The sequence below is a fragment of the Falco rusticolus genome, chromosome 5, assembly GCF_015220075.1.
Source record: "Falco rusticolus isolate bFalRus1 chromosome 5, bFalRus1.pri, whole genome shotgun sequence".
Lineage (NCBI taxonomy): Eukaryota > Metazoa > Chordata > Aves > Falconiformes > Falconidae > Falco > Falco rusticolus.
Window position 1 is genome coordinate 36956316 of NC_051191.1, and position 15315 is coordinate 36971630.

Genomic DNA, 15315 nt, shown 5'->3' on the forward strand with positions numbered 1-15315 from the left:
TTCCTAAATATAATCATCAACCATAGCAAGACTCTGGGAAGGAAAAAACCAAGGCCTACAGAGCTATGTAACAGACACCACTTTACTTCACAGGAATGAAGTAAAGGCATGAGTATTATGGAGAAGGTGAACAGGGTGATTATTCGCTGTTTCCTCTAGTATAAGGAAGAGTTTTTCAAGTTAAAAAGTTCAGAGTAAGCAGAGAAACAGGCTTTTCACACATGCGTATTTAAGTTGTGGAACTCCTTGTGACCATATGTTGCTGTAGTTTCAAAATGAAGACTATGCAACCTGCCTGTGTGTATGAAAAAAGCATGGAAGTTCATTTTTTCTGCTAGAAGACCCTGTGAAAATAACTATGCAACAGATGAAGGAACAAGTAAAGAAGCCCAAACAAGAACCAATGCAACAACACCAAGAAACAGAACAAGCTTTAGAACACCACTATCAACAAGAAAATACTGCCTTTTAATTCCTCAATTTCATAGACAGATAGGAAATTTGAGCAGAAAAGATCTGGGCAGTGTTTCATACCCCTAACTCAGAGAGGCACCATCAGAAGTAGCAAGTGCCAGTCACCAAACACTCCAGACAATACTTACAGCTGCTACACCCACCCAGGAACTGGTCTTCACCCCAGATGGTACTTCCTCTATGCCTACATTGACCTCCATGAAGCATACTTATTACAAGGGCAGACTTAAGCAAGAGCACATTAAGGTGCTACATTATTTACAAAATCATTTTTCACGATCTGTGTTTCTGGAAAGATAAAACAATTCTTACAATGAAGTACCCTCCAGTTTTATTTCTACCACTGAAAGGAAATGTTTTACAGCAACAGAATTTGCACACACACTCTTTCACATTGCATTACAAAACATACTACATTTCAATGAATAAACAGCTGTCTGTATTCTATTAGGAAAAATAGCTCAGGAAAAGTGTATTTGCCATGCATTTTAAAACTTAGGTAATACTGCATTCCTTGCACCCACATACACACAGACTCCATTGTAGGTTAGTGTTTATACGTAGGAAAAAAAGAAAGAAACCCCACACTAAGACTGCTTTTATCAGCAGTTGCAAAACATTACCAGGAGATAGTTAGACTTCAGACACCTACCAGCACTTTACAGCAGGTAGAGAATAACTTTGTTTGCAAGAGAATCAAAATAGGCTTTTGTAACAGTTCTCCCTTCTTCTGTGTTCCCTCCCAAATATTTTATCTCCTTATACTCTGTAAGGTCAAAAACCACCTACAACTTCAATAAACTAACACAAATAAAAAAACCCACGAAGATATTCAGCAGCAGGGGAAACCACCTTGAAAACATGACAGCACAGGAAGCTCAATGTTAAATTAGGAAGTGGTCTGCTTTCCTCAAGGTCCAAAGTTCAAGATGGAGTACAAACTTGCAAAGCAAATGTTATTAAAACACTGATGGTTTAAGAGTCATTGGGAATCTGCAATTAAATATTAGATCTACTGTCACTCTGCCAGGGGACCCAGTCTGGATAGAAACACTCCTGTGATCTTGTACAACCAGAAAGGATTCCTGTCTTGAAGAGCTTCCAGTGTAAAAATATGCAGTTATAACCTCTTCGTCCAGACAGACTTCAGCTACAAAGTATCAGTAATATACTATTACAATATGAACAGTTTACAGCATCTAAAGGGAGGGCACTGATAGGGTAACTCTTAAGAGACCCTCAATCATGAGAGCAAAGACATTAACAAAGTCAAGATAATGATCACATAGGGATTTTTCGTACTTAAAACTGGAATTATGCTGTGCCTCTGTCCTTTTGACCACTCAGCATACGTTGGTATATCACTGCTTGCTGCACTAAGAGCAGCAGAACTGCTGAACAATCATCTATACAAAGCCTGAACATGGCAGTAAAACTCTGCCAATAGGTGCCCTAGCATATCCGGGGGAGAAAAAAGAGCTTACCCTATGCAGGACAGAGAGAGGTACCTGCTAGCAGGTCTTTCTCATCATGAGAAAGATGAACTTTCACAGAGAAGGCAGCAGCTAGCTTACCAGAAGTATCCATATTAGCTAAACAGAAGAAGGAAAACTGCCTACCACACAATAGCAGAAGTTTGCAGAGCTCAAAACTAGGATAAACTCATCTGTAATTCAAGACATGAACACCACTACTGGAAATTAATAAAAGTAGGCATTATTCAGTGACTTCCATTTTTACTCAGCTGGACTAAGACTTTAGAGAGCTGACTAACCTTCCTGGCTGTCTACCTTACCAGCTGCATTTGTCTGATTGCATAAACTGGCTGGTTCAAATAAAAATTATCTGATGGGAACAACTGGACTACCACACAGCCATACATCACCATTATCCTGAGATATATGCCTTGCCATTGGCTCCTATACTCAGCTGAAAAGTCTGCTTGAACTAAGACTTCCAATGTTATAATTGTTCATTAATTAAACAGGTTATGCTTATTAGTTAAAGGATTACATCATCATCTTATAGATTAAGCTGATGAATCTTCTAGAAGTACTGTGTGCACTTTCCCTTAACTAGGTGGATCTACAGAGGAGAAAGAACCTATCTTGGCCACACAGAAACGGGGGGCGGGGGGGGGGGAAGGATGGAAAGGAAGAACCAGTGACTCTTACTGAGATCTCAAAAACTGGGGACAATTAAACCTTACCACACCACTGGCTATTTAGATACATAAGAACTCTGTAGTACATAAGTCACTACATAGTAGTACAAAAGCTAGGTACTTTATAAAACAAAGTTTACAAAACAAGGTAACTCTCTGTCCTCAATCCATTTAGCTCATACTTAAGGAAGCATAGCTGGCTACGCCAAAGTTTAAGAAGCTCAGTACATTCCCAACTCCTGAACAGCAAAGAGTATCCCATGCTCAGTTACTGCCTTACAGAAGGGACAGGCAGATCCTGTTTGGCTCTCGGTCTTCAAATCACCAGGGCAGCTCCTTATCAGGGCTGCTACTTTCCTGCATTTTCCTTTTACATTTGCTCTCCCTCCAAAGGAATGACTTTAGTACCATGCATCCCATACAGCAGACCAAGTCTGGATTTAACATCCCATTGTAGGGGTTTTTCCCCTTAGTTCATGTGTACTTGTACTCAATCTGCACATTTTTATTGCCAGTTCATAAGCAGCACCTTTAGCTGAACGTCAAGAGAAAAAAGTTACAAATCAAAAAACGCATTAGCCACTGCATTGTCCATTTCCACAGTACACTAACACAGTACAGCTCAATGTAAACAAGCTAAAAGAAAAAAAATAATCTACAGCATTTCTTCAGGGAATACCACCTTTGATGGAAGTCAAACTTAACAGACACCGGTCATAATACACCTAGGATTACCAAGTCAGACTGCGTACACACCTGCCCATTCTGAATATATGAGCTCTCAGCAGTACTTCTTAAAAGGCTGGTATTTCTGGTTTTCAATGAGAAATCAAAAACTACTAGCTCAAAGGACACTGTACAGACAGTACAACTCGCTCCATTTTATTTTTTTCTGAGTTTGTACCAAAGTATGTGTTTGATATTATATACAAAATATGAAGTAGCCAAATATGGATGTATTCTTTAGATACAACTCAGACTCCCCATCTCCCACAGTGATTTAGGAACACCTTTACCCAAAGCTGCTTTTGCATAAGCAGTACCTCACACCCTCATAGACAAGAGAAACAAAACTGAAAAATAAGCAGTGAGACTTGTCCCTTCTCCAGAAGCAAATCTGCATTTTCTCAGCTAGGCAAAGTCTCCCTAGGACAGCATAAAGTTCCTCTGACAAAAAGAGCACCTTGTCAGCTTCTTCTTTGAAATACACTATGTCTTTCACATCCAGAAGCTTCTTTGGGCTACACATCAGGTGCAAACCAATACAGAAACAGACTAGGATGAATGTGACATTATATTCTCCTCTTCCTTTCAAGATAGCACCAAGAACTTTTATAAATCATTTTCTCTTTACCTACAAAGTAATGGTAAACTATTTCCAAGGAATCTGCAGGAATGAGAAACAGCACAGGCAAGTTAGTCAGACTAGCCCTTCCCAATAATTCGGTTTGACTGTGGATTACCACAGCCTGAAAGAGGCCTCTCAAGGATTTGTCACACATGCACCACCCAGTCTGCTGCTCAACAAAATTAACAGATACTCTCTTTGGTCATCTGAAGCATGACACCTGAAAAAGAACAAACAGTCCACTAAACTTTTAGTTATAGGTCAAATGCCAGAGATTAACAGAAAATTTCATGATGAATGTTTTACCATTTCCCAGAAAGTATTCTAAGAAAAAAAAAATAACAAACAAACAAAAAACCAACAAAAACCACCACACGCCACAACCAAGAGCTGTTTCAGGCAACACTAACAAAGCAAAACAAAAAAAAAATCCCCAAAACAAAAAAATCACACATCTGCCTTCTGATATTTGAAACCTCTCATTCACAGTAAATGCTCCATTGCTCAATATCTATTGACAGGTTTCAGATTCATTCTAGCTAGACTTCTGTTCTCTATGACCAACAGTACCTACATATTCAGATAAAAATTTGTTTGATGAAGTTCTGCTGTGAGACATGGAAATACTCAAGATGAGGGGCTCATGTTGTGCTTGATGATACCGAACAGACACTGGGATAAGAAGTATTACCGAGTGTGTGTGCTGTGGAATGTTTTATTGTGTAACTACATAGTGAAATGATAAGTATTGAGGAGACAGACAGTTAAGGTGAGTGGCTTGATACGTGGCCTATTGAAAATATCCAAAAGCTAGCATAAGCAGTTCTGAAGTCAATGGACAGTCTGAGGCTTCTCCAATACGGAATTCAGAGATTTAACTGACCTTTAAAGAAACGCTTTTCTGTGGAGAAAAGGAAAATTAAGATCTAGATAGATGTGACCTTAAAATCTAGTCTGGAATAATACTACATTTATCCAACTTGTCCCAGCAGTCCTCCCATGATAACGTTTTATTCAGTCCACTGCCTAGCAAGGACAGGTTGATGCTGCATTTATCCAAGACACCACTGAGTCCAAGTATAGAAGTTTCTTGTATTTTAAAATGATGAAAAGGTTAAGGGGATGTGACCTGTATATAAACCCTATATGAAGGCAACTGAATAAAAACAATATGAAGGAAGACTTAGCAGGTATATAAAATTTTCTAACAAGCCATCTTCCAATTTTTAATTAAGTAAATGGCCTTCTCTAAGACAGAGAAAAACTGGCCTAGGAACTGGTCTACAATCCTTTTATTCATGAACAGACCTTTTTCTCACTTACCTAGCACAGCATCACTAGAATGCAATGGATCTTCTAGACTACTTACTAAGTTTTAATGCCACTTCATTCAGTGTCAGACCTCTCTCTCTCATGGGGGGAGAAGAGGTAGGGGCTTAAACAGCATTCTATATCAATTCAGTCTCACTCAGAGTTCATTTAAAGCAGCTAAAGGAATTTAAGATTCTAAAAAGGCAGCTTTATTCAAGATACCCGTGTTACAATATGACCCTCAGTAAGCAGAAAATTTGATCCTTTCCTCTGCAAAAAGACAACTCATCTTTGCAAAACACCAAACATAACAGCACATCTCCCCCAACAAACTAGGCCCACCAGGCACTTCATGTTTGCCTGTTTCACAGTTTGCATGCCTCCACACTCACTTGCCCCTTACCCTCTCGCCCTCCACAGTAACAGCGAAACAGCACTAAAAAGCATTGTGTACAGTACAGTAGGAGTCAATATCAGACATTACAAACTGGAGCAAACCTTCCACACAGAAGGAACCTATATGAGATTAAAGTTGTGCAGTGATTCTTTGATCTAGCCTTGTATCCATCAGTATGCATCTTTCCATCAGTAACACTCCTGCTTTTCCAAGTTTTTCTAAATCAGAATTCCTCAGTGGACAGAAGCCATCAAGGTTACTTTGATCAGTGGCAGAGTTACATCATGTCCTCATTTATTATAATCACAGCAACTCTCCCACAGCTCTAGACCTACCAGCAGAAACTGTAAAAGCCAAGAAAGGAAAAGTAAGGCCAAAGATACCACTACTGAAGTCCTTAGCAAACACGCAAATCCCCTCAAAAATCACTTTTTCTTCTTACATATCTAGATTTCACAATCCTTTAACCAGTCAACTTACTCCCCTCAACCTACCAGAGATCACAACAGACAATTAATTCTACCACAGAATACAAACACTCACAAGAACTTTAAAGGTTTAAGAAATAAATGCCTCATGATTACAACAGACTCTGTGCTTCTCCACAGCTTTGGAACAGCACTTTTATCAACAAAAACTGTTGTACTTGCTTAATTTACTTGCCTACATTTTTCTATTAAGTGACTAAACTTCCTCAAACAGAGCACTCTGACCTGTTCACGTATTCATACTATTTCTGAGGCACAAGCCTAGAAGCATGACAGGGATCAGTTCAGTATGACTCTAGCACTCCCGCCAGCTTAGCTGGGTAAGCAATCATGCCAAAGTTTTGTAACCTACTGCTCCCAGATGAAACAGAGATGTCAACAGGAGTTAAATGTACATGGTTTTTTAGAAGCACAACTAGTCCCCAGGAAAGACTGCAGGCCTGATTCTCCTCTTGTGCTGAGATACTTGAGGATTATGAAACAATGGCAAAGTGGAGCTCCTACAATGCTAAATTTAAATCCTTGGGTATTGTGGGCTCTTCCTTAAAACATTGCCACTCTATCCATTATTGCTGTATGTATCTGTCCTAATCAGAAAGACATTTGTATTGCACTTGCACACTATTAGAGTTGGCAGGGGTTCTTAACATAAGAACATAAGTGCTTTCCCACTCTTCTCTAGTCTGCACTGCTTTATAAACATGACATTGCAAACTGATCTGCTTTCAGATCCCCTAGATCACCCTTTATTTTATTCACATTAGTAACCAAATTTTCTTTTGAGAAAAATACCATGCGCTATGGAATGGAATGCAAACTTTCTATTAGTTTTTGATACCTAGTGAAAACAGATCCTGCTACAGCTCTTCTGCAACCCTGTTCCCCATGCAAGTAATTTTAGTTCTGATTTCCCATGACTTCACAAAAATGCATGGCCTACAAGAGTAATGTTGAAAAACAATTGTAAGAACATATAAAGTCACGGCATAAGGCAAGTTTTGTGCGTGTCTGCAAAGAGCAGCACATTTAAAGTATGAATGCCAAGTAAATTAGTTCTAAATATTCTGAAGTATCAAACACCACCATCTACTTAAAAACAGTAATTCTGAAGTTGCGTCATTTTGTTTCAAATACTGATGAGCAATTTTCATATTTATACCTTATACTAACAGAACTGCTGCAAAGGTAAACAGTTTATTATCCTTTAGGAAGTATCTGAAGTTGACAGTTAAGATGAATTATTTTGCACTATGTAACAATTATTTGGAATTTCATGGGTACAAATCACAGCCAAATTTGATACTCATTTTCAAGAATGAAATATAAGTATCAGAAATGTATTTCAAGAATATATTTCTCATATACCATAAGGAAGTCTAGAGTTTAAAAGCATCAAGAATCCTAAGGAAATTGTAAATATTGTGCCTGGCTTTACCTTATAAAGGCAGCCTAAGGTTCTTCAGATGTACTGACCTTGATCCAAAACTCAAAACCCCAGAAGTGACATCAGCTACAAGAGAAATTAAGTCTTTAAAATACACATCAGGATTTTCTTTTGTATCAACTAGAAGGGAAAAACTTGCTAACTAGAGTTTAAAGCAATACACAGAAAGCAAATAGCTACATGCTACTATGTCGAAGAAGTTGTTACATCTTTAAATACAAGTCAGAGTATCACTTGCAAAGTTCAAGCAACATTAATAGCCAGGCAACACGGGATTTCTCAAAATATTTTTGGTTTGCTTTTTCCCTTTACTATCTTCTCTTCTATAAATATTTCTTAGCCCAAATTTATTTTCTTCCATTGAAGCCAACACTGTCAAGATAACAGACTCTTCTGAGAAGGTGACCTTAGAAGGCAAGTAGATTTGTAAGTTATCTATGAAATACCACAGCACTTTAACAGTAATTTCCAGGCCTGTGATTTAACATTCATCTTTTTGTCTTTTATACAAGTTTAACTTCTTAACAATGAAATTTCCTGCATAAAATCCTATAGAAGTTTTAACAACCAAGGGATTTAGAAGTTGAGAACAAAGCAAAATCAATGGAATAGAATTAAACTTAGAATTGTTATTTACATAAGCTTCCACTTGCAATGTAAGCAACTGCTAAGTCTCCCTACTCGAACACAAGTTGTAGCAAATAAAGTAAGGATTATCCTCCCAACAGTTGTTTTGTAACAAGACCAAAATTACTACCAATACATGTCACTTTAAATTCTTCTTAGGAGAGGCTTTTGAAACAAGACCTACCTGAAAGTTTCAAGATTACTTTTTTGTTGGGTTTTCTTGAGGGGGGGGGGGGGGGGGGAGGGCGGGGTTTGCCACATCAACTACTCCTCAGGCAAAATACTGTAGCAGAAACAGTGAGAGTAACTTACATGCAAACTATTTCAGATTACAACCTTAAACAGCACCTGTACTAATGCCCTCATCTTTCAGAAAGCAAACCAGACCTGAAAGCAACATCTACTGATCTGATATTGTTACCAGCTTTCCATGAAAAATAACTTTAGAACTAAATCCCATGAGCCACCACTTGAGATGCTCAGAGTAATATCACAAAATAAACCCAAATTAGTTGCAAGATACACACAACTCTTCAGGGTTTGAAGAGCCCTAGGAAGTAGACAAAAGTAAAATCTACCATTTTCCTAACAAAATACTATGCTGGCTTTGCAAGAAGTTGATACAATTTCATGGTATTCTGAAGGCAGGTGCAAGTCGAACATGCTTTAAGCAAGGGCCAAATCAACAAAGTTACCAGCATGAAGCCCAAACTTGTTTTTCTTTTCACATACAACACTGACAGAGCTAGTGAGCACAATATACACTTATCCACTAGTTGGTCTTTTATATAAGCTTATACAGAGTAGTTTAATTTCAACAGTTTAAGATGCTTTAGGAAAAGCCCCATAGATACTATTTGCATTTTAGTCCGCTAAATGCCTAAAAACCTTACCTCAAGTGACCATATGCAGGCAAGACACAGAAGAATTAGCCTTATTCCGATTTGTCTTTGAACATTTAATACCACATGTGTGGAAAAACTAAAGCACTTCATAGCTGTTTCAAAGCTCTGAATAAGAAATCATTTGAACAGTATGCATGATATAAACCTCTTCTGAAGTTTTCTGCTTACCACTTCTCATCTGTATTATTTTACCTGGCCTAAATTCAACCTCAACACCTAGTTTTAAGCCTCCCCCGTTACACGTATCTCCTCTGTTCTCAGATTACAGCCTGACAAATACTACAAGTGCTGATACTGGATGCACTTTGTGATAAATCTTTTCCATGTCACATAATACCACTTTATTTTGATTGAATTTCATTTTAGGTAATGAAAAATTAAGACAACCAACATTATGCTCATTGTGCATCACTCCCTGCAAAGTCAGGATAACAAGCCATCCAAATACACAATAACTGCTTGTTTTCTTTCCTCACAGTAACTATAATTATGGAGATGGGCAGAGTCCAGTAAGTGCTAAAACAGTTTATGATACAGTTTGAAGTTGAAAATAACTGAGTTTTTCACAATCGAATCACTCTCGGCCAAGAGAATCTTAGCTACACCCATCTAAAAGACAGAAAAAACTCAGTAACCAATCACTTAACTGAAAGGCTATTTCTCGAGATTCACACATTTTTATCAAAAAATTATAGCCTATCAGTTCTACCTCTATAAAGAAAACAGACAATACACCCACACAAGCATAAGAACTAAAGGACTCTGATGATGTTTAAACTTGAGGACCATCTAACAGAAAACAGTGCTCTTTCCTTTCCCAGTAGCAATCAGTCTTTATTGGCCTGTCTTGTCTGTTCTTGCCTGTTCTACAGGCCTACCATATTTTTGATGCATATGCCCCTTTGAGAAGTAAGAATTTAGCGAGCATGTGCTGAGCATGTGGGCAGGGAAACTCCGTTCATTCCCATACTACTTAAAAGCAGCAGCCTGCTCCTCTTCCTATCAAAAGAGCAAGCCACAAAACCTGCTGTTTGCTTCTTCCAACAGTCCCTATTCCCTCTGTTCACATTTGTCAATGTTGCAAAGCCTGGGGCTGCAAGGAAGGAGGACAGATGAAATGTGAGTGCCAGTGCCAGAACAGTTCTTCAGGTGCTCCCCTGAAAAGCGAACAAATAGGAACAGGCCCAGAACTGGCTCAATTGAACTACCAAGCAACCCTGGGCTACCAGATCATTGGCTGGGCAGCCAAACCTAAGCAAAAGGGCAGAAGAGAACAGTTTTCCCTGTATATCAGTTCTAGTTGAGTTAACTTCTTAAGAGCAATATACACAACACAGTGATCCCACATGCTCTATAGGAAAGTTCACACATTCAAAACCAAGTTTTCTTCCAAGACAAAAAGTTCAGAGTGGATTTCTCTTCACAGTATTATTGCTATCTGCATAGCTAAGACATCCATCTTTATCAATCAGCATGGCAGGCAAGTTTTAACTCAACTACTGAATCTGACAGTCAAAAAGTTTAACCCAGCAGGCTGACAGACCTTCTCCCCTATTAAAATCATCACATTTCAAGACCAGAAAAAAAGTCTAATGCATGTTAGTAGAATTACACAGCTTATCAGTACGTAAGAAAATTTATGTATGTCTCTAGAAGTTATGGCCAGAAGTTAACCACAGAATATGAGTAGTTCCAACAGTCACACTACACTATCTAATTTTAGCTCACCCGCCGCCTATGTTCACAACCTTCCCAAAAACCAAGACTGAACGGTATTAAGAGCCACGTGGACAGCAATGAAACCAGTGCAAATGCTTAAGTCCTTGCTGCTACTGTCCTTCCTAAACACTGAATCCTTTACCCCCTCCCACCAAGGAGCACAAAACAGAATTAAGAACTATTCTGTTACCACGATGTAATGAGTAACATTTGAAACTGAAAAGAAAAAAACCCATCCCACACTGCTATTTCTGCCCTGTAACATGTAGCAGAACCCAATCTAACAGTGGGATCACTCCTTACAAGGCACTGTAGACGTGTCCACACATGAGTATATAAATCCTCTACCATCTATACAAAGAAATATATACACATGCATACACCCCACACACCTTCCTCAATTATTTCAAGAAAAATGCAAGTCCCCAGGAACCTTCTAATGCTCTCACATCCCCAAACCAGGTTTTTGCATAATTTTTCATTGCTCCTGATGGGAAATTAAGACAGCAACGGCATGATTTTTCTTTCTGGTGTTACAATCTCCACTGTCCATTTCAAAGCAGCCAAGAATTGAATTAGCATGAATCACCACCCTTAGGTGGTACGTTTCCATTTTTGTATGCTTTGTGAAAAGAAAATGGTAGTTTCTAAATTCATTCCAAGAAGTTACTTTCACATATGAAAGAAGCTCCCAAGTAATTGATTAAAAAAAGAATGCTCTGAAATTCAAACTAAAAAGCACAACAGTATTTCACACATACTATCAACTAAATTTAGAGAAAAGTACTTATTAGAAAACAATACACAATAGGTCCAGCATTCACTGCAGTTTGTTGTAGTGTGTAACATCATCTCAACCTAGCATCTTTTTCAAGCCTCAGTGCACATAAATGAAAACAACCTGTTTTATTACCAAACAACTACAGTCAAATCTCAGCCCTGCAGGAACCCCAGGTATCTAAGTGTGCACAATTACTTCTGTGAGATTAGCATGAAGCCTTATGTTATCAATTCTCTACTAACCGTAGATCTGCTTTATTGAACAAAACACAAAATTGCTTTGTGTAGAAAACAAGGTATCAACAGATTACAGCAGGGAATGCCCGGATTTGAGTTTATCCTCACATGTCTTGCAAGCTTATTATAACAGCTTGAAAGGTATGTATTTAAGGAAAGGCAGTATCTCTGTGCTCCATCCTATATAGAAAGATTATACCAATGTGGAACCCAGAACTGTTCCAGTCAGGGATGTCTGGGAACACAACGGTGAATTAACAGTTGTATACCCAGTTGCAGAAAGCAACTGCTCTTACCCTTCACCTAATACTTACTGTTGGCTCCCACATCCTCAGCTACTCCAGAACCTCTCATTCTCAGGTATGTGAATCCCAGTATCAGAAAGAACAAGCATGCAGCAGTTAAGAGGAACATGGACAGGTAATGTGCACTGAAGCCTCCAGTGGTGGATACCTCCTCTCTTTTGAACTGCTGGAGAAGCTCCTCCTCGGGCTCTGAGAGATTCTTCTTGTAGGTGTTTTTCAGGTAGGTATGATTTGAACCCGTATGATTGGAGTGGTTGAGTCTAAGAGAGGAGGTGGTTCCACCCGAGGGAAGGCTATTAGTAGCTGAATAGATCCTGGTTTCCACGCTACAGCTACCAGCAGCACCGCTGAGAACATGATTATTGGTCGCTTTCCTAATGGTGCCTGGAGGGTCAGTGATTTTACTGCTGTCCACGTCCGTGAGCGGCGGTGGCAGCAACAATACTGCAGGGGATTTCTTAGATAGGCCAATGCGGTATCTGGGGCTGGGAGGATTAGAGTCCAGATTTTCACATCCTCCTCCTCCCCCCGCCGCCGCCTCCTCCTGATTTCTGCCCCTGTCTAGACTCCCGGCAGCAGCCGCCTCCGCCGCCCTGTCATTCGTTACGACTACACCAGCACCACAGCCTCCGCCAGCCCTTTCTTGGCCCGTCTCCATCACGCCAGCGCCGGCTGCAGCGCATTTGCTTGTTATGAATGGAGCAGGAGACTTGCCGAGGCTCCGTCTGGGCCGGCGAACTGCAGGCTCCTCCTTCGGTACCTGCTGCTTGGCCCTCGCCCCCGCCGCCTCCGCCTGCTCCTCCTCCTCCGAGTCGGAGTACTTGTCCCTGCTGCCGCCGTAGGAGAGGAGCCGGTTACCGTTCACGGTCCGGTTTTTCCACCGCAGCTGCTCGCTCTCCTTCTCCTCGTCCTCCTCCTCCTCGTCCTCCTCCCCTCCTTCCTCGCCGCCGTCCCCGGGCTCCCTCGCACCCTGAGCCGCCGCCGGTCTCCTGGCCGCCGCCCCCCACCAGGCGTTGGGCTTCCGCCGGGCCGCCTCCTCCGGGGGGGAGCTGTTACTCACGCCGCAGGCGCCGGGGGGGGCGGCGGGCCTCAGGCCGCGGAAGAGGGGTGAAGCCCGCTCCCTCCTGCCGCCGCCGGCGCCGGCCTGGCTCCGGGGACTGGCTTCCACATCCGACTCGTCCGAGCTGAAGCCCAGCAGCACTTTGCCGCCCCCGGCAGGGGGTGCTGCGCGGCTCCGGCCGCTCCCGGCGGCAGCCCCGGGGAGGTAGGGGTGCTCGGCGCCGGCCAGCCGCGCGACCACGCCCGGGGCCGCCCGCCCGGAGCCGCCGCCGCCGCTGCCTCCGCCCGGCGCCGCTCCGGCCCCCGTGTTATTGTTGTTGCTGTTCCGGGTCTTGTTGGCGCCGCCGCGGGCCCCGGCCCGCTCGTCCTCGCGCAGCTTCTTCAGCTTCTTCAGGTAGACGGGCCGGGTGCTCTCGGTGACCGGCCCCGGCGAGAAGCCGAAGCGCCTCAGCTCCGAGAAAAGCTCCTCATCCGTGAGCTGCGCGGCCGCCGCCATTTTCCGCTCCCCCGCCGCCGCGGCGTTTCCTACCCACGCGCCGCGCCGCGCTCCCCGCCGGAACTGACGCGTGCGCACTCGGCTGTGGCCTAGACCTGCCTGTCACCCCGCGGGCGCCGCCCGCCGGGGCCAGACGGGGGAAGGGGGGGCGGGGCCGCGCGGCGCCGGCGGCCCCTCCCCCACCCCGCCGCCCGTAACGGCTGGCGCGCGGGGGGCGCCGGCGGCGGCGCGTGCGGGAGACCTCAGGCCGCCGCCGCGGGGAGGATGGCGGGGCCTCGCGCGGCGGCGGCCCGGCCCGGCGCGTCCCCCTCGGCCGCCGGATTTGCGGCGGGGGGCGGTGAGGCGGCGGCCCGAGGCGCGCAGGCACCCCCCCAGCGGGCGGCACCCCGCAGCCGCGCGCCCGGCCGGCGGGAGGCGTGCCGCTGGGGGTCGGGGAGTCGCGACATACGTAGCCCCGGCGGGCCTGGGGGCGGCCGGGTGGGAGGTGCGGGAGGCGGCGGCGGCGGGGGGTGTCGGCGGAGCTGGAGGGGCAGGTCTGGTCGGAAAGGCGCGGGTTTGTGCACGCCTCTGGCCAGACGTTAGAGCGGGACTGCCGGCTGCGTCCCGGCTGTCGGGACACGCTGCGGTGCGCGATGCCAGGCCCATCGGGCACCTCCCCGTCACTCCGTGCCCGGGTTACAGATCTGCCCTGAACAGCCCGCGTGCGCACCCTCCTTGGGCCCTTCCCCGAGGTGGCGGGCGGCTGCGCTGGGCGAGTCAGGCACCAGGACATCACAGCTGTGAGGAGACACGAGGTGTGCCGGCGTGCAGGCAGTGGGAAGCTGCATCCCCACTGTCAGCGGCTGAGCACCACCCTCCTTAAGTTTGCAATTGCCGGGACTTAACTCTGCGCAATTTTATTTTTTTTTTGGCACAAATACAGTCTTTCAGATACATTGCGGTTGAATCTGCCCATCTGACTATATACACAAATACGCACTTGTCAGAATGATTGTGCTAACGTAAAAAGGTGTCACACTGGCATCTCTCAGAGTGTGAGGTGTGCACTGGCCCTTCTGGATTGGCCCTTTGGCCACAGAACCTCATGTGGAGGCTTCAGAATCTTCTGACCAGCATGCCTCTTATCTGTCCACCCTGAATGACAAAACCCTGGGCTTACCTACTGCTTATCACGTCATAAATGCAGGAGGCTGGGTTTCCATTTTGACCTAACTGACTCGCCTTACGCCACCATGCACAGAAGTGGTCCAGAAACAAGATCCAGCTGCAGGAACAGTTGCATGTTCCCCCTCACAGTCTGCTGCAGTGGGGATGTTGTGGATGTGCCCTGCTAATGTCAAAACTGAAGTTGCTGATCTTGTTATTGAGGAACACTTGCAGAGCAGGAGTTAAGATAGCTGTGAGGCAGCTATGCGCTGAAGAGCAAGCCAAGTCTACAGAGCTACAAGAGTGGCTTGAAGCCATCTTTCATGACGATGATGATGAATGATGACGATTAACTCCTATACCCCACCCTCCATTTATGACCTACCACACCTGGGAGTGCAGAACCTGTCCTATT

General features: G+C 43.8%; 1 protein-coding gene across 1 annotated transcript in view; it reads right to left on the reverse strand.

Moving 5' to 3' along the window:
• The window catches only part of LEMD3 (LEM domain containing 3), a 50671-nt gene extending 36833 nt beyond the window's left edge, over nt 1–13838 (reverse strand). Inside the window, exon 1 of the mRNA XM_037388645.1 lies at nt 12209–13838. Within this exon, the coding sequence (XP_037244542.1) occupies nt 12209–13754 (1546 nt within the window). The 5' untranslated portion in view covers nt 13755–13838. The remainder of the gene's footprint in view (nt 1–12208) is intronic.
• Between the last annotated feature and the right edge of the window lie 1477 nt (nt 13839–15315).